Source organism: Anastrepha obliqua, chromosome 6, assembly GCF_027943255.1.
Source record: "Anastrepha obliqua isolate idAnaObli1 chromosome 6, idAnaObli1_1.0, whole genome shotgun sequence".
Lineage (NCBI taxonomy): Eukaryota > Metazoa > Arthropoda > Insecta > Diptera > Tephritidae > Anastrepha > Anastrepha obliqua.
In genome coordinates this window covers 11,293,330-11,313,486 of record NC_072897.1, presented here as the reverse complement: position 1 = coordinate 11,313,486, position 20,157 = coordinate 11,293,330, and the positions used below count along the sequence as shown (strand labels likewise).

The 20,157-nt window shown below is 42.7% G+C and overlaps 1 protein-coding gene across 1 annotated transcript in view; it reads left to right on the top strand.

Moving 5' to 3' along the window:
- Window positions 1–20,157, top strand: part of LOC129250113 (uncharacterized) — a 58,197-nt gene that overhangs the window by 31,692 nt on the left and 6,348 nt on the right. Inside the window, exon 2 of the mRNA XM_054889757.1 lies at window positions 9,640–10,040. Within this exon, the coding sequence (XP_054745732.1) occupies window positions 9,640–10,040 (401 nt within the window). The remainder of the gene's footprint in view (window positions 1–9,639; window positions 10,041–20,157) is intronic.

Genomic DNA, 20,157 nt, shown 5'->3' with positions numbered 1-20,157 from the left:
GGGGCGCATAGAGCACCATCTACTGTCAAAGACGGATGTACCCAAACTTCACCTCTTATTAAGCGCATAGAATCTACGCCATAAAAGGCAATCGGCAGCGCCGCTCCAAGGAAAAGTCCTGCTAAAAGAAATAAGAATAACCGCGTCGAAGTCTTGAGAAATACGCCAGTAAAAATGACAGAGCATGGGCCCACCGAAAAATGGGAGATGGTTAAATCCAAGAAAACCCGGAAGGATCTAACACAGAATACACCCAAATCAGATGAGAAGGCAGAAAGGAACGACACAAGAGGAAATCGAAGTCGGCAAAGGCCACCATGAAAGGACGCGATTGTTTTAAAAAGCGTTGGTAGCATATCATATGCTGAAATTCTGAAGCGACTTAAATCAGAACCAAACCTAAAGGAACTGAACAACGACATACAAGGAGTCAAAAACTGCCAAATTGGTGATGGCAAGACCATCTGGCCCAAATACCCTGAGAATACATGAAGTTTTTAAGGCCGCTTTGGGAGAAGCGCTAGAAGTCAGGGCTCTACCGGAGCTGCGTGAATTTGAAATTCGAGGCCTTGATGAAATCACCACAAAAGAAGAAATACACGAGGTGATAGCAAAACAGCTCAAGGAACTTGACGTACCTGTCTCAGCGATTCTGGGTCTTCGAAAAGCCTACAAACAAAATCCGAATAGGCCTTGTAATTTGTCGCATACGGGAAAAAATAGAACCAAAAAGATGCTACAAGTTGCTAAAGTTGCAAAAGCCCAGCTGACTACATTAGCGTCTGCTTTAAATGCGGCAACAAAGAACATCAGACCAAAAGCTGCACACAAGCAGCACTCTGCATAATATGCAGGAAGAAAAATGTAAGCGACACAAGACATGCAATGACCAGCAGCAAGTGCCCAGAATACCAGAGAGCTCTGAAAGAAATACGACAGAAATGAAGACCTTGCAATTAAACCTTAATCACTGTGAAAGCGCTCAAGACCAACTTGTGCAGTCTATACGGGAACACAAAATAGATGTTGCTATACTCAGTGAACCCTATAAACACCAAGAAGGCAATGGCGGAGCCTCTGATATTACTGGCAAGTCGTCAATCTGGAACTGTTGGAGAAATAGCTCCCGACTTATGAGCGTGAAGGCAGCTCGCGGATTTGTACGAGCGCGAATTGGGGATGCATACGTCTATAGCTGCTACCTACCACCCAGCTTAACTCTGCCTGAAGCTACCAGCATCCTAGAGAATCTCGCCCAAGGTAATAAAGACCAGGAACCTGTGGTCGTAAGTGGCGATTCTATTGCCTGGGCTGTGAACTGGGGATGCTCACGAGCAAGTCCAAGAGCTCAAGCCCTTCTGCAAACTTTCGCCCGGTTAGACATAGTTCTTATGAACACAGGGAACCAGCAGACATTTCAAAAGGCGGGAACGGGATCGATCATAGACCTTCCCTTCGTGAATCCCAACCTTGTTCGCTCGACGAAATGGTTCGTTAGTCAGCATTATACCCTAAGTGACCATATCGCGATAATTTGCGAAATAAAGAACCACGGGGAACCAAAGCTGCAGAATACATACGACGCGAGATACAGGATCGACTCAATGGAGGCTGAGGTTATCGAAGTCATGCTGGCAGATCTAACACTTACTAGCGATGCAACTGAGAAGGCTATGCAAGCTATGATGCACCTAACAAAAGCTTGCGATGCAGCCATGTATAAAACAAGGCATAACAGTGAACCCGTTTACTGGTGGATAGCGGACGTTGTGGAATTGCGTAGCGAGTGCAACAGAGCAAGGCGAGTTTATCAACGTTCTAGGGGCACGCACAGTTTCCAGGAGAACCAGCATAAGCAAATAAGGAAGGCCCTGAAAAAGGCAATTAAAGGAAGTAAACGACAATGCTTCCTTCAACTATGTGACGAAGTCGATATTAACCCTTGAGGACTCGGGTACAGGCTAGTCATGAAAAAACTGAAAGTATTCAAGCCATTTTAAAGCGTTTGCGCGAGAACATTCGTCTTAAAGGAAGGAATTGTGGGACAACAAGTCAAGGTTCTTGCATCACGATAATGCACCAGCTCACACATCACGTCTTGTTCGCGATTATTTGAACAAAAATAATGTTAATATCGTTCCGCAAACACCGTATTCGCCTGATATGGCTCCATGTGACTTTTTCCTATTTCCCAAGCTCAAGTTGCTGCTCCGTGGAAAACATTTTGAGACAATTGAAGTCATAAAAGAGAATTCGAAGAACACACTCGAGCTTGACTTGTTTACAGTAGCACGGAAAACAAACTATGTGACATATCACGCTGAAATTTGCCATGTAAGCTTATAACAGTCCTACCAAAAAACAAAAAATTTATTTTTGCCATATGTCATCCGCGGACCGTTTTATTGATAACGTCTCGTTCATATTTGAGCAGAAGTTATATTGTTACTGATATATTCAAGCGTGCAAGTTTGAAATCAACTGAAAAGTTAAAATAAATCCACCTGAAAGCGGTAAGTTTATAATTTTATTTATAAATATATCTCATAGTAATAAATTTATTTACAGATTATGAACTTCCCACAACGAGCAAAGCGATTCCAACGCCAGGCAATACTTCTTTGCCAAATAGTCTGACGGCGTTGGAAATAAAGTCCATGTGGAATTTTTCGAAAATAATCAAAAAACTGAATACAACGGAAAAGTGTGTGGCATTTGCGGAGGAAGACGGCGTTGTGTTGCGTTCCAGGCTCTGTCGCACCCACAGGACCCAAATGAAACTACAAGTTAGAGGGAACGATTCTTTGGGTACCTTTAGATGCAGTAAGGGACAGTGCAAGAGGAATTCAGGAGTGTCCAGAGCTACTGGAACGTGGTTCGAGCAACGCAAGATATCGCTTCCACACATTTTTTATCTTATGTATGCATATGCGCACCGGTGGTCGCACGAAAATGTACGCTTTGAATATTATTTGGAAGGATCCTGTCTTTCGACAGCCACCATTTGCGACTGGTATAATTACTGCCGTGAGGCGGTAAGTTTATACCAGATTGGCAGGCAGGAGTCGGTGGGTAGGAGTGGGGGTCCAAGAAAAGTAGTACAAATTGACGAAAGTAAATTTGGCAAGCGGAAGTACAATAAAGGTAATAAGTTATATTTGTAAAAAAGTATGCACTTTTTTAATCAGTAAGTTTAAATTTAGGAAGAAGAGTGGAAGGCCACTGGGTTCTTGGCATTATTGAGGACGGTTGTGAGGATCTCCGACTAGAAGTGTGTCCAGACAACATACGTTCCGCGGATGTGCTCATACCTTTTATTAGAAAGCACGTCAAAGAAGGCTCTAATATACATACGGACTTCTGGAGAGCCTATGACTGCTTGGCTAATTATGGGTATAAGCACGAAAAGGTAAACCGCGGCAGTTCATTTGTGGTGCAGAAGCTAAAGTCGGCGGAATTATTCGTTTTGTTTTTTGGCACGTATTTAATTCAGGTTTAAGTCCTGAAGTCATTTTTTTTTCTTGCACATTTTTTTTTTACAATTCAAACCAGGAAAGTTTGGTAAAATTTTTGAGTTTATTTTAATTAAAATTTCTTTAAAATACTGTTTTTTTTTGTATTTCATAAATGGAAATTTCCTTTCGGTATAAAATAGTTCATACTGGATGTGACCTGCTACCACCAGCTGGTACCGCATCGAATACTTTCAAAGCCGGAGCGTTTGTATCCATTCGGACGACATGACCCAGCCAACGTAGCCGCTGGATCTTTATTCGCTGCGCTATGTCTATGTCGTCGTAAAGCTCATACAGCTCATCGTTCCATCGTCTGCGATATTCGCCGTTGCCAACGTGCAAAGGTCCAAAAATCTTACGCAGAATCTTTCTCTCGAACACTCCAAGCGTCGCTTCATCGGATGTTGTCATCGTCCAAGCTTCTGCGCCATATGTTAGGACGGGCATGATGAGAGTCTTGTAGAGTGTTAGTTTTGTTCGTCGAGAGAGGACTTTACTGCTCAGTTGCCTACTTAGTCCAAAGTAGCACTTGTTGGCAAGAGAGATTCTACGTTGGATTTCAAGGCTGACATTGTTATCGGTGTTAATGCTGGTTCCTAAATAGACGAAGTCTTTTACAACCTCGAAATTATAACTGTCTACAGTGACGTGGGTGCCGATACGCGAGTGCGCCGACTGTTTGTTTGAAGACAGGAGGTACTTCGTTTTGTCCTCGTTCACCACCAAACCCATTCGCTTTGCCTCTTTATCCAGTTTGGAGAAGGCAGAACTAACAGCGCGGTTGTTAAGGCCGATGATGTCAATATCATCGGCATACGCCAACAATTGTACGCTCTTATAAAAAATTGTGCCTGAGCGATTAAGTTCTGCGGCTCGTACGATGCTCTCCAACATCAGATTAAAGAAGTCACACGACAGCGAGTCACCCTGTCTGAAACCTCGTTTGGTATCAAACGGCTCGGAGAGGTCCTTCCCAATTCTGACGGCGCTACTGGTGTTGAGTAACGTCATCTTACATAGCCGTATTAGTTTTGCGGGGATACCAAATTCAGACATCGCGGCATACAGGTAACTCCTTTCCGTACTGTCGAATGCAGCTTTGAAATCGACGAAAAGGTGGTGTGTGTCGATTCTCCTTTCATGGGTCTTTTCCAAGATTTGGCGTATTGAGAATATTTGGTCGATGGTAGACTTTCCAGGTCTGAAGCCACACTGATAAGGTCCAATCAGTTGGTTGACGGTGGGCTTCAGCCTTTCACACAATACGCTCGCTAGAACCTTATAGGCGATATTTAGAAGACTAATCCCGCGGTAATTGGCACAAATTGCAGGATCGCCCTTCTTATGGATTGGGCAGAGCACACTTAAATTCCAATCGGCAGGCATGTTTTCATCCGACCATATTTTGCATAGAAGCTGATGCATGCACCTTACCAGCTCCTCGCCGCCATGTTTGAATAGCTCACCCGGTAGTCCGTCGGCGCCCGCGGCTTTGTTGTTTTTTAGCCGCATTATCGCTATTCTCACCTCGTCATGATCGGGTAGCGGAACGACAATTCCGTCGTCAACGATTGGGGTATCGGGATCTTCACTTTCTCGGTGACATGCGCAGCTGTCACTGTTCAATAGGTTCGAGAAGTGTTCCCTCCATAATTTAAGATTGCTCTGTACGTCAGTCACCAGTTCGCCGTCTTTGTTCTTACAGGAAAGCGCCCCGGTCTTGAAACCTTCTGTAAGCCGCCGAACTTTCTGGTAGAATTTTCGGGCGTTGTTCCTGTTGGCCAGCATCTCAAGCTCCTCGCACTCACGTATTGCAGCCTCTCGTTTCTTCTGTCGGATAATACGTCTCTCTTCCTTTTTCAGCTCCCACATGGCTCGCGTTGCGCCCGATCGCAGCGTGGCTCTATAGGCGGCATCCTTTATTTCTGCGGCAGCATGACATTCCTCGTCGTACCAATTGTTTTTTCGGGCTCGCCGGAGTCCGATTTCTTCTTCGGCGGCGGTACGTAGAGAACGAGAAATGTTGCTCCATTGTTCGTGGATGCCGGTTTGTTGGGCAGTGCTCTCCGAGAGCAGGAGTGAGAGTCGAGTGGCGAATCTTCTGGCTGTCTGTTGTGATTGCAGCTTTTCGATGTCGAACATTCTTTGCGTAGGGAGATGCACGTTTTTTGCTGCACAGAGGCGTGTGCGCAGTTTGGCTGCAACAAGGTAGTGATCCGAGTCAATGTTGGGTCCTCGGATCGTACGTACATCTAATACACTAGAAGCGTGTCTTCCATCTATCACAACATGATCGATCTGGTTTCGTGTTTTTCGATCAGGAGACAGCCAGGTGGCTTGGTGAATCTTCTTATGCTGGAATCTGGTGCTGCAGACTAGCATGTTTCGGGCCCCGGCGAAGTCGATCAGCCTCTGTCCGTTACCGGATGTTTCGTTGTGCAGGCTGAATTTTCCAACTGTGGGACCAAAAATTCCCTCCTTGCCCACCCTGGCGTTGAAGTCGCCAAGCACGATTTTTATGTCGTGGCGGGGGCAGCGCTCATATGAACGTTCCAAGCGCTCATAGACGGAATCTTTGGTGGCATCGTCCTTCTCTTCCGTCGGGGCGTGGGCGCAAATTAGCGATACGTTAAAAAAACGTGCTTTGATGCGGATTGTTGCGAGACGCTCGTCCACCGGAGTGAACGACAGTACTTGGCGACGAAGTCTCTCTCCCACAACAAATCCGACACCGAATTTGCGCTCCTTTACATGGCAGCTGTAGTAGACGTCGCAAGGTCCTATGGTTTTCTTTCCTTGCCCCGTCCATCGCATCTCTTGGATGGCAGTGATGTCAGCCTTTACTCTCACGAGGACATCAACCAGCCGGGCAGAGGCACCTTCCCCATTAAGGGACCGGACATTCCAGGTGCATGCCCTCAAATCATAATCCTTAGTTCGTTTGCAGGGGTCGTCATCAGTATAGGGAGGTCTCATCCGAGGCTTTTTTAAAGTTTTCATTGGGGGGGATTTTTAAGTGGCGGGTCCCAAACCCAACGCACAACCAGCTATCCTGGAATGTTTCGCCTTCTCACTTTAGCTCACTCCCGAACGGGTGTTCGGAAGCTACCCAGAGGATACGTGGGCTAATCCCGGCCGTTGTGAGCTGCTTGAACCATATGCAGAAGAATCGTCCTGGCCATTCCCAAGTGAATGGCGATCAGTAACTTTCCCCACTTGCGTGGACTTCTACACATGGAACCATCCTCTGTATCGCGCCTACGATAAACTGGATACCCATCCTCTCCGGTCTGGGTGCCGTTAATGAAACGGCGAGGGTATTTTTTTGTGCAGACACCGTTCTTCATGCATGGTACAGCTAAATTATGTTCTCCGCAGGGTCCATGTATCATATTTTTATTTATAATGTCGTGTAGTACCGGATCAATTTGTTGATCGGGTAGCTCCGCAACTATGACACTGTCGATCTCATCTGGTTGTATTTTAGCTTCTAGCCAGAACAGCAAATGACAATGAGGTAATATATGTTCTTTGACAAATAATTTGATGAATTTCTTCATTTTTAAACGAAACACACGTGAAATTATGTCATGACGGTCGAAAGACCGTTGTCCTGGTAGCAGCTCTGCTTTAATTTCAGGCCATTCGGGGTTGCATGTAAAAGTGACAAATGAGTCAGGTCTACCATAATTTCGGACGTACGTCATCGCGTCCTGCGTTTTTTCGTGCATGAAACGCGGAGAACCCGTAAATGATGATGGCAATATGACATGTTGACCGATATTTGATGGGTCAACATTTGCGTCATGATTTAAGGTATCTCTGAGATGGATGTAGTCATCAGCCCTCAGTCTTTGTTGATTCCGCGAAATAAAATTTAATCTTTCCGATATCATTTTCGCCATCATGTCAACGTGTAACGGATTAAAAGAGTTAGTTCTAAACATTAATCTAAGTGCATAAAATTGCATATACGAAACAGTTTTATTACGCGCTGAACCCTGCTGAGGAATAGTCAAATAATAACCGTCTTCACCTGTCACAAACATTACAGGATACTGTAGTGGATCATAGGACCGATGTAGCTCAGAAACTCTTTTGAGCTGTCCGTCTCTACCGTGTAAGACTATATCCCTGGGACCTTTGAGAGAACGGCTACCCCGTTTACAGTAGGAGCATTGTATCTGCCTCTGTGTGCTGTCTGTGGAGTGCGATCAGAATGAATAATTAGCTTTAAATTATGTGATGAGTTAAGTTCTAAGTTTTGTTTAAAGCTTCGTATATACACGTTATGATTATTCACAGTGGTCTGTAATTCGCGAATTAAATCCATTTTTAAGGTTGGTGCGATGCTTGATCGCAATGATAACTGGTCTGCATCCGAAATAAAATATATTTGCAGGAACTGTTGGTTTTGGCCTGATGATGGTAAAAGGCTACCAATGAGATGATACACCTGTCCTTCAATTTTAAAAGTGGGCATAAAATTTCCTTCCCTGATTTCTTTTGCGCCAAACGAAGTCATTTGAAAAATACTATTGTATTTACGTATGTTTGTTAAAAATGACCAGATAATGGATGGTTATTAGTTAAAAGATTTTTTATTGGTTGTGGCGGCTCCTGAAGGTTAGGAAGACACACTTTACCTGAAGCACAACACATACCATTAGGTTCGTCCTCCCATTTCTTGGCAGAGCAGTTAGAGCAGATCTTGTTCATGACTCCGATTTGGACGGACGCTTGTTGTGCACAATCAAGCTGCGGATCGTATCTGAAAGCCAGTCTGTTTCTGTTAGCTAAAATTCGATTGCGCACTCTATTTGTGGACAACTGCTGTCTCTCTGCTTGAGCTCTAAGTCGCTGCAAACGCTCGACACTCGACTCTCTTTCGCGCAACTGAGAGTTTCTCTGATTTTGTTCCGGAAGGCGTTGTGAACGTTCAGGTGAAGATTCTCCTATACGACGTATTTTTGCTGCTCGTGCTTGAGAATTATGCTTAGAAAGTTGAGATCTGGCTCTCTTAGGCATTTTCAAATGTTTAAGAAAATGTTAATAGTGTGTAATATTCTAGCTCTGAAAATAACTGTTGTTTAGCCCTGAAAAGAACTGTTGGTTAGCCCTAAAAAGAACTGTTGGTTAGCCCGAAAAAAGCAGCGGCAGCGGCCAGTGAAATTGCCAAGAGACACCTCATAGTGGCACTCACTGACCGTAGCGACCAGCTGGGGCGAATGTCGCAGGAACGGTGGAAGGTAGTGGAGATGAAGCTACTGGAAACCTTGTTTACAAAAATGGACGCAGAGCCGGACGCACCCATGCCAGCATTCGACGGAACAGGGTGGTTCAGCGGCGTCAAAATCATAAAATGCAAGGATGACCCCACGCTCACATGGCTAAAGGAAGCGGTAAAAGCGCTTCACGGCCTGTGGGAGGGGGCATCACTGGAAATTGTTGATCGCAGCTGCATTCCCTCAATACCGAAGGCAAAAGTTTTCATTCCGCGAGTGGTAAAACCGGAATATGCGCTGCGACTACTACAACGACAAAACACGGACGTGCCGACAGACGATTGGAAAGTGTTGAGTGTGGCAAAACCAGCAACTGCTGATGGTGGCCAGGACTACATCATCCAAATCAACAAGCCGGCAGAGGACCTGCTTTACGCGCGATTCGGGAGGATGGCTTGGGGAGTTGGTAGCGTGCACCTTCGCCTCAAAAAGCGCAACCCGACAGATGACAACCACAACACGCTCGCTGCGGGGGAGGTGGAAAAGGATCTCGGTATAGAAGAGATCCTGGAAGCCTCCCTCAATATACAGGAAGTGGAGAAGGGTGACTTGGAGGTAGTATCCAACCCCGAGAAGGTACTGAGGCCAGATGCTGAAAGTCCTTCAGATAAACCTCCACAAAAGTAAGAACGCCTCAGCCGAGCTCCTGCTCAACATAGAGCGAGTCGGCTACGATGTGGCTCTAGTCCAGGAACCATGGATAGCATCGGGCAACATAGTCTCCGGTCTAAAGTCAAACAACTACAACACATGCATCCCGATTGTAAAAAATAAGGTAAGAACAGTGATATTGGTCAAAAAAAGTATATGTTCTTATATTGATAACAATCTCTCTTCAGACGATCTGACAGTGGTGGCGCTGGAGGGCTGCAAGGATGAGACGCTACTCTTTGGGTCCTGCTATATGCCACATGATGGAGAAGCACCACAGACGGAACTTCGGAAGCTGGTAGAAACAGCTGCCAGTAAGAAGCACGCTCTGGTGGTAGGAACGGACGCAAACGCACATCACCCGGTCTGGGGAAGTGCAGATATAAACGACCGAGGTGAGTCACTATTTACCTATATTCTTCAAAGTAGCCTAGAAATAGCTAATAGAGGTGAAGAACTAACATATGTGGGACCAACCTCGAAGAATGTACTCGATTTAACACTCTACACAAGCAGGCATGTTATGGTTCAGGAATGGGAAGTGTTGAGTACGCCCTCATTCTCTGATCACAGATACATAAGCTTTCGGGTCATATTCCGCTCAAAGAACAAGATTACATCCTTTAGAAATCCTAAGAATACGAACTGGGACTTGTATAGGGATATACTATCAAAAACACCAATGATACCCCGGAAATACAAGTCACACGTCGCACTTGAGAAAGGGGTTGAATTGTTTGCAACTACTCTCGTCAAAGCCTTTAAAAGATCCTGCCCCCCAACACGTAATAAACGCAAGGTGAAGCCTCCCTGGTGGAACAGGGAATTAGGAGCACAAAGGCGTAGAGTACATGAATTCTATAGGTTAGCCAAAGTGGCTGACAATGAGTTCTGTTGGAAGGAGTATAAGGATCTACTAAAAGTATACAAGAAAGAGATACGTAAAGCCAAGAGAGAATCTTGGAAAGACTTCTGTAGCAGCATGGAAGACACTAACGATGTGGCTAGACTCAGGAAACTGCTATCTAAGAATCCGTCGATGCCAAGAACAATACGAAAAATTAACGGGGAGTGGGCTGACAGTTGTGAGGACTCTCTAGAAGACCTAGTCAGTACACACTTTCCAGGGTGTGCGGACATTACACATCTCGAACCTAGAGGAGATATTGTGCACGAAATCCCGACGAACGTAATTACAACCAACAAAATAGAATGGGCTATACAAAGTTTCGACCCATATAAATCGCCAGGACTGGATGGAATCTTCCCAGCCATGCTCCAAAAGGTAAGCCACCTTGTGGTACCATGGTTAAGAACGATATTCAGGGGATGCCTGAGGTTCAGCTACGTTCCTGTATCGTGGAGAGAAGCGAGGGTTGTGTTTATTCCAAAAGCAGGAAAAAGCAACCCTCTATACTCAAAAGAATACAGGCCCATTAGTTTGACTTCATTTCTCCTGAAAACGTTAGAGAAGATTCTAGATACATACATTAGAGACACAATTGCGCCGGACGAATTATCCAAAGCGCAGCACGCTTACACTAAAGGCAGATCCACTGAAACTGCACTTCACTCACTTGTACTAAACATAGAAAAGGCGTTAGAATATAAGGAGTATGCTCTAGGAGTATTTCTAGATATATCAGGGGCCTTTAACAACGTGACAAAAGATGCTATTTTAAATAGCATAGAGTCACTTAATGTGCAACCCGCGGTTTATCTATGGATAAGGCAGCTATTAGCTAGCAGAAAGATAAGAGCGGAGTGGAACGATGCGACCGTCACCAAATATGCATGCAGAGGTACTCCGCAAGGTGGGGTACTATCGCCGCTATTATGGCTACTAGTAGCAAATGAAATTCTTAAGAAACTTGACAGAGGGGCACCTAAACTAGTGGCATATGCCGATGACATAGCTATAGTAGTTACAGGAAAGTACCTGGACACCATCAGTAATGTGGTGAACAACACTCTCAAAACGATACACCAATGGGCATCTCACGCAGGGCTAGGGATAAACGCGGGAAAAACGGACATGGTACTTTTTACCAGGAAGTACAAAGTTCCGGCGTGGAACCTCCCGAAGCTAGGCAACAACGAATTACTTCTCAAAGATTATGCAAGGTACCTCGGAGTAATATTGGACAGCAAATTGCTGTGGAAGCACAACGTTGAGGAGAGGGTGAAAAAGGCCAGTAATGCGTTGTACGCATGTAAAAGAATGCTGGGCGTTACTTGGGGTCTATCACCCTCCCTGATGCATTGGTGCTACACAGCAATAGTCAGACCGATATTGCTGTACGGAGCCTTAGTATGGTGGACTGCGACAAAAAAACTGACATACTTAATGCCGCTGGAAAGGATTCAACGACTCGCTGCTCTGTGCATAACAGAAGCGATGAAGACCACTCCAACGGCGGCGCTGGAAATGATACTCAGCATGCCACCTACTGACCTCATGGCGGAAAACCTGGCAGCGAAATCCGCGAGGAGGCTAATGGCTGCGGGGGTATTCATCTGCAGAACCTTCGGTCACAGCTCAATAGGAAAGTGGAGCTCAGGTGGCACAGACTACATGACCCCGTACTTTAATTGGGAGAGAAGGTTCCGCACTACAATTGAAGAGGAGGTATGGCACAAAGGCATGAAGCCTGGCCATAGAACCTTCCACATCTATACAGACGGCTCGAAAACTCCAGACGGAGTGGGAGCGGGTATCTACTGCTCCAAACTAGGAATAAGGCAGTCTATCAAGCTGCCAGACCACAGCAGTATTTTCCAAGCGGAAGTTTTTGCTGTGGGGAAGGCCGCGGAGCTAGCCTACACTAGAATAAGAAAGAACTCAACAATTAATATATACGTGGATAGTCAAGCAGCAATAAGAGCAATAAGCTCATATTGTATTAAGTCCAAAAATGTTCGAAGGAGCAGGGAGGCCATAGAAAGGCTAGCCGAAAACAGTAGGCTGCATATCTACTGGGTACCTGGTCACAAAGGCATTATAGGGAACGAAATAGTAGATGAGATAGCAAAAAGTGCTGTGAGACTACCATTTGAACAAGAGAACGACATACCGAGACCGCTAAACACAATATACAATGAAATGGACGACCACATGAAAAGGCAAGTGAAAGCTAGGTGGACTAACCTGACCACATGCAAAACAGCAAAAGTTATGTGTAGAACTAACGACAAAAAACTCACTCAATTCGTACTTACGCTCTCGCGAAAGGAATGCAGAACTATCATAGGTATGCTAACAGGTCACAATCTATTGGCTGCACATGCGTACAAGATAGGGATTGCTAACACGGACAAATGCAGAAAATGCAGAGAGGATGTTGAGGAGACTTTAGAACACCTTCTGTGCGTTTGTCCGGCATTATCAAAAACGCGACTAAGATGCCTGGGAGCCCCACTGTTTGAGGGTCTGGAAGACGCCTCAAAAGCGGATCTCCCAGACCTACTTAGATTCGCCAAAAGCGCTGACATCCTACATGATGTCTACTTTAGGGATTCATAGAGGTCGGTCTCCATCTGGTATCGCTAGGGACCAAAAGGTCTATGCGTGGCTTATTGCCAACCAGGCTAACCTAACCTAACCTAGCCCGGAAAAGAACTATTGTATAGCTCTGAGAAGGACAGTTGTTTAGCTCTGAGAAGAACTTTTGCGTAGGTGTAGTTTTAAGAACAAAATCTAAAAAAAATCTCATGAAAATTATTAGACTTCGCGCACGACCGCTGCGTAGGGAGCCGACCTCGCGTCTGAGACGCGCGGGTACTTTACTCATAGATCTAAACACCCCTCTCCCGCACGCGCACCCCTGGCCTTGGTGACGCCCACTTCGCAACGGGCCGTGCAGCAGAAATCGTAATATTTTAATTTCACCACAACTTCAAAACCAAACGTCCAATTTTAATCATTCAAAGACCAAATATTATTAACATAAACTGTACCTATTGATGAAATAATTTATTTTGATAAGGATAAATAGCATGAGTAAAATAAACGCGTTTAAATGTAGTCCAAAAAAAATTCAAGATTTTTAAATAAAAATGTGGTTGTTGTGTCTCACTCGACATAGATAGGTATAGTGTGTCGTGGACTTTTTTGTAGATATTTATAAGATCTACAATTAATTATAACATTTTATGGTTCTATCTTTTGTAGTTTAGGCAGCGTACGCAAAATAAGTAACTTCTTTGGTTGATTTTTTTCAGTTTGTGTCCGAAAAATCCAAATATCTTACGGAACCCTATTTTTTTCCAAAATAAAATATAGTCTATGTTACTCGTGGATATGACACTGTCGATCTCATCTGGTTGTATTTTAGTTTCTAGCCAGAACAGCAAATGACAATGAGGTAATATATGTTCTTTGACAAATAATTTGATGAATTTCTTCATTTTTAAATGAAACACACGTGAAATTATGTCATGACGGTCGAAAGACCGTTGTCCTGGTAGCAGCTCTGCTTTAATTTCAGGCCATTCGGGGTTGCATGTAAAAGTGACAAATGAGTCAGGTCTACCATAATTTCGGACGTACGTCATCGCGTCCTGCGTTTTTTCGTGCATGAAACGCGGAGAACCCGTAAATGATGATGGCAATATGACATGTTGACCGATATTTGATGGGTCAACATTTGCGTCATGATTTAAGGTATCTCTGAGATGGATGTAGTCATCAGCCCTCAGTCTTTGTTGATTCCGCGAAATATAATTTAATCTTTCCGATATCATTTTCGCCATCATGTCAACACAATATTGACTAAATAAGTCTCTGTAATAATGTAACGGATTAAAAGAGTTAGTTCTAAACATTAATCTAAATGCATAAAATTGCATACACGAAACAGTTTTATTACGCGCTGAACCCTGCTGAGGAATAGTCAAATAATAACCGTCTTCACCTGTCACAAACATTACAGGATACTGTAGTGGATCATAGGACCGATGTAGCTCAGAAACTCTTTTGAGCTGTCCGTCTCTACCGTGTAAGACTATATCCCTGGGACCTTTGAGAGAACGGCTACCTCGTTTACAGTAGGAGCATTGTATCTGCCTCTGTGTGCTGTCTGTGGAGTGCGATCAGAATGAATAATTAGCTTTAAATTATGTGATGAGTTAAGTTCTAAGTTTTGTTTAAAGCTTCGTATATACACGTTATGATTATTCACAGTGGTCTGTAATTCGCGAATTAAATCCATTTTTAAGGTTGGTGCGATGCTTGATCGCAATGATAACTGGTCTGCATCCGAAATAAAATATATTTGCAGGAACTGTTGGTTTTGGCCTGATGATGGTAAAAGGCTACCAATGAGATGATACACCTGTCCTTCAATTTTAAAAGTGGGCATAAAATTTCCTTCCCTGATTTCTTTTGCGCCAAACGAAGTCATTTGAAAAATACTATTGTATTTACGTATGTTTGTTAAAAATGACCAGATAATGGATGGTTATTAGTTAAAAGATTTTTTATTGGTTGTGGCGGCTCCTGAAGGTTAGGAAGACACACTTTACCTGAAGCACAACACATACCATTAGGTTCGTCCTCCCATTTCTTGGCAGAGCAGTTAGAGCAGATCTTATTCATGACTCCGATTTGGACGGACGCTTGTTGTGCATATTCAAGCTGCGGATCGTATCTGAAAGCCAGTCTGTTCCTGTTAGCTAAAATTCGATTGCGCACTCTATTTGTGGACAACTGCTGTCTCTCTGCTTGAGCTCTAAGTCGCTGCAAACGCTCGACACTCGACTCTCTTTCGCGCAACTGAGGGGTCCTTATATTTTGTTCATGAAGACGTTGGGAACGCTCCAGCCTCGACTCTTGAGCGCGTAGCTCAGAGGTTCTCAAGCTTTGTTCGGCAAGACGTTGGGAACGCTCCAGCCTCGACTCTCGTGCACGTAACTCAGAGGTCCTTATATTTTGTTCATGAAGACGTTGGGAACGCTCCAGCCTCGACTCTTGAGCGCGTAGCTCAGAGGTTCTCAAGCTTTGTTCGGCAAGACGTTGGGAACGCTCCAGCCTCGACTCTCGTGCACGTAACTCAGAAGTTCTCTGATTTTGTTGCGCAAGTCGTTGCGAACGTTCGACACTCGACTCTCGTACGCGTACCTGAGAATTTCTCTGATTTTGTTCCGCAAGGTGTTGTGAACGTTCAGGTGAAGATTCTCCTCTACGACGTATTTTTGCTGCTCGTGCTTGAGAATTATGCTTAGAAAGTTGGGACCTGGCTCTCTTAGGCATTTTCAAATGTTTAAGAAAATGTTAATAGTGTGTAATATTCTAGCTCTGAAAATAACTGTTGTTTAGCCCTGAAAAGAACTGTTGGTTAGCCCTGAAAAGAACTGTTGGTTAGCCCGGAAAAGAACTATTGTATAGCTCTGAGAAGGACAGTTGTTTAGCTCTGAGAAGAACTTTTGCGTAGGTGTAGTTTTAAGAACAAAATCTAATAAAAATCTCATGAAAATTATTAGACTTCGCGCACGACCGCTGCGTAGGGAGCCGACCTCGCGTCTGAGCCGCGCGGGTACCTTACTCATAGATCTAAACACCCCTCTCCCGCACGCGCACCCCTGGCCTTGGTGACGCCCACTTCGCAACGGGCCGTGCAGCAGAAATCGTAATATTTTAATTTCACCACAACTTCAAAACCAAACGTTCAATTTTAATCATTCAAAGACCAAATATTATTAACATAAACTGTACCTATTGATGAAATAATTTATTTTGATAAGGATAAATAGCATGAGTAAAATAAACGCGTTTAAATGTAGTCCAAAAAAAAATTCAAGATTTTTAAATAAAAATGTGGTTGTTGTGCCTCACTCGACATAAATAGGTATAGTGTGTCGTGGACTTTTTTGTAGATATTTATAAGATCTACAATTAATTATAACATTTTATGGTTCTATCTTTTGTAGTTTAGGCAGCGTACGCAAAATAAGTAACTTCTTTGGTTGATTTTTTTCAGTTTGTGTCCGAAAAATACAAATATCTTACGGAACCCTATTTTTTCCAAAATCAAATATAGTCTATATTACTCGTGGATAATGTGGCTTTCGAATGGTGAAAGAATTTTTAAAATCGGTCCAGTAGTTTTTGAGCCTATTTATTACAACCAAACAAACAAACAAAGTTTTCCTCTTTATAATATTAGTGTAGATTAGTGTAGATTGGCAAATAATTCCACGCGAAATATTCCAATATTGACTATTTTCGAATGGTCGCGAAAATTGGCATATGGGCGGATCGTTTTATGAATGAAATTGAAATATGAGCTCGAACTTATGAATGAATTTTTTGTTTTTGTTCTAAATTGTTCAGCGCCGTCGCTGATAGAATCATGGCCTCTGCGACTGCGTCTACGAATGTATTTTGTTTTTGTAGTCGCTAGGCTTAGATTTTAGCTTCGGGCGACATGCGCATGTGAGGTATGTGTTTTTGTTGTGTTCTAAAACATTTTAGAATGTGTGGTGTACATATGTACATTAGACCGGAGTGAAATACGTAAATTTTTTCAAATCATATCGTAATAGCAGGGAAAAGTTGCTACATATCAATACAAATTTAGGAAAAAAAAGAAATTTCAAATCGGTTAATATCTTCCGTTCGCGCATTGCATTTAAAATTTACAAATTTTATCCCAAATCTAGCTGATTTACGAAAACTTGTAGAAGTGGTAAATGATTAAAGATCGAGCTCCCTTTTTATACATAGCACTTTCAGCATTGAGTAGTAGATTTTTAATTTACTAATCTATCCATTTCTGTGGTTCTGAGCGATTAACTTTTACCAATTTTACACCAAATCTACTAAGGAAGCCTATGCCAAATGAGGCTTGCGTGAAAGCGGCTTACGGCTACTACAACACGTCTGTGCTTTAGATCGTCTTCCACTTGGTTACTTGTATTCCATCGTCTTTCTTTTCATTCTGCTTTCGATTCTGGCATACCGATAAACGAAGTGCACGGAAGAGCTAGTACTCTCTGGTCATTACCAGTTCTGCTTTCACTCTTGTCGAACAGCGCTGTTTGGTCAAAAAAAATTATATTCGATGTTCTTTTGAATTACATAGTTTACACAATTACTTTACATTAAATCTCTTGAAACATTTTATTCATGTCTCTTACTCGTAAGGACATACACTGCCCATTTTTTGGTGCACCTAAACCACTGCTGTCATCGGTCCTTCCCACTAATACCGACATTATACAATGTTGGCAAGAAGTGAGGTACAAAATGTCAGTAGAATCTTCTGCTGCCAGTTCTGGTCAGAAGTTAAGCTTCACAGTTGTAGCAGATACTGTAGCTCATCAGACTGAGTCCCTTTATTCCAAGGCTTCGATTCCAATAGTTTCCCACACAAGAGTTGTACAAAAGATTAAACATCTACATGATCGATACTACACTCTTCGTAAATCTTATTCAAGGGACAAAGACACACCTGAGAAACAAAAGAAGTACAATGATTTTATTGAACAATCTTCAAGTACATTATTTGACATTTCGTCCTGCAAGTGCGAGATGACACTCAATTGCTTTTGTCAAAGAAGTTTTGACAAGTGTATTTGTCCCAGGCCGGTAAGTATCAACTGCACATGCCCTAAAGATAAAAAGATACCGCCATTAGAAATCAAATTTCTATATTATATGCTCAAAGATATCTCGGACAAGGAAAGATTGGGACAGTAGATACCAAAGAAACTCAAAAGCTTACATTAAAATTGCAGAGAAAAGCTCGTCACTTAAGTCAGACCAATTTACCTGGACCTTCTTGTAGTAGTATTGATTCTGAAACAGAGATAACTCCTGAAGTTGACAATGATAAGAATGATCCCGATTTTCAGACCCCACGCTCTATTTCCTCTCAGTCAGCAAGTTCAAAAAATACACAGATGCGCTTATCACTTCCAGCAACGGCCTTAACAAGTGATCGTTTTGGAGTATCTGATAGAGCAGCAGCAGCTATTGTGTCTAGTGCATTTAAAGACGTTGGTCTTATAACGGACAAAGATACTTCTTTTGTTGTTGATCGAAGCAAAATGAGAAGAGAAAAAGAAAAATGTAGACTAAAACTCATCGAATCGGGGAATGCAATAGAGCAATTAAACGATCCGATGTGTGTGTATTTTGATGGCAGGATGGATGACACTTTAGTTTTAGTTGAAAAAGGAAACAAACGTTATCCATCTATAAAAAAAGAAGAGCACATTTCAGTAATAGCAGAACCAGGCTCAAAGTACCTTTGTCATTTAGTACCTACTTCAAAAAGTGGAAAGGACACAGCATACAGCATTGTAAATTATTTTGAAGAAAATGGTATAAATAAATCTAATGTTGTAGTGATTGGATGTGATGGTACGTCAACAAATACTGGGTGGAAGAATGGTGCAATAAAATTCATTGAAACGCGTTTAAAAAGACCAGTACAATGGGCTATCTGTCTCCTCCATTTTAATGAATTACCACTGAGGCATCTAGTTGAAATACTTGATGGTAAAACAACAGGTCCTCAGTCTTTCAGTGGGCTTCTTGGCAAACAGCTGGCTAAATGTGAATCTTTGTCCATCGTTGCTTTTCAGAGGATCGAATGCTCTCTTCCACGAACGCTTGACGCAATAAGCTTAAGTAAAGATCAGAAATACTTACATGACATTGCCATTGCTATTGATGCTGGTTTTTGCTCCCCAGATCTAGCAAATCGAGATCCGGGACCAATATCACACTCTCGGTGGTTGACAATTGCAAACAGGTTCCTACGATTATACATTTCTTTGCAAAAGAAATCCCTTCAAAAGGCAAAAATATTAGAAACTTTTTGGTTCCTAAACTGAACTTTGGAGCAAATGAATATTTTGAGTTAATTAATTGGTCTGAAATGAAACTTACCTGCCCTCCAATTTTAGACAGCCTTTCTTCTGAAGATATCTTGCAATTAATTTCTGATAAAGAAAAACCTAAATTAACCATAGATTTAACAAATATTCCATGCCATACGCAAGCTGTGGAGCGTTGCGTAAAACTAGTAACTCAAGCGTCCTCAAAAGTGTATGGGAACGAGAGACGTGATGGGTTTATAAGAGCAGCACTCACTTCTCGTACAGTTATGCCTCAATTTGACACTAAAGCAGACTTTGCCACTCCCGAATAAATAATTTTTCATCTTTGGTTGGTTGGTTGGGAAGGGAGTGGGTGGAACTCGTCGTACAGTCACCTTCACGCGGTGAGTTCTGAGTCGTCCAAAAAGGGCGGGCCAAGAGCTGTACAAAACTTCTTTAAGATAGTGTGGTCAGTGGGCGCGCTAAGAGGGGAATAGTTTATTCTACTTATATAATTATTATACTCAAGAAGACTTATACAAAAATTAAAATAGAGAAACTAACCACCCGCAATTACGTAAATTTATACAAAAAATTACATTTTCCACTTCTTTTCAGGGGCTGTAGGGGCTTTGATAGAGCGGTAGACGTTTTTCTTTTCAAACTATACCTGATGTTGTAATAGTCTACAAAAAATGAACTTTATCTAACATCATTTCCACCTCTTACAATTTTTCGAATATTTGTTCAATTTATTATAAAATTTGTAAATTTTAAATGCAATGCGCGAACGGAAGATATTAACCGATTTGAAATTTCTTTTTTTTCCTGAATCTGTATTGATATGTAGCAATTTTTCCCTGCTATTACGATATGATTTG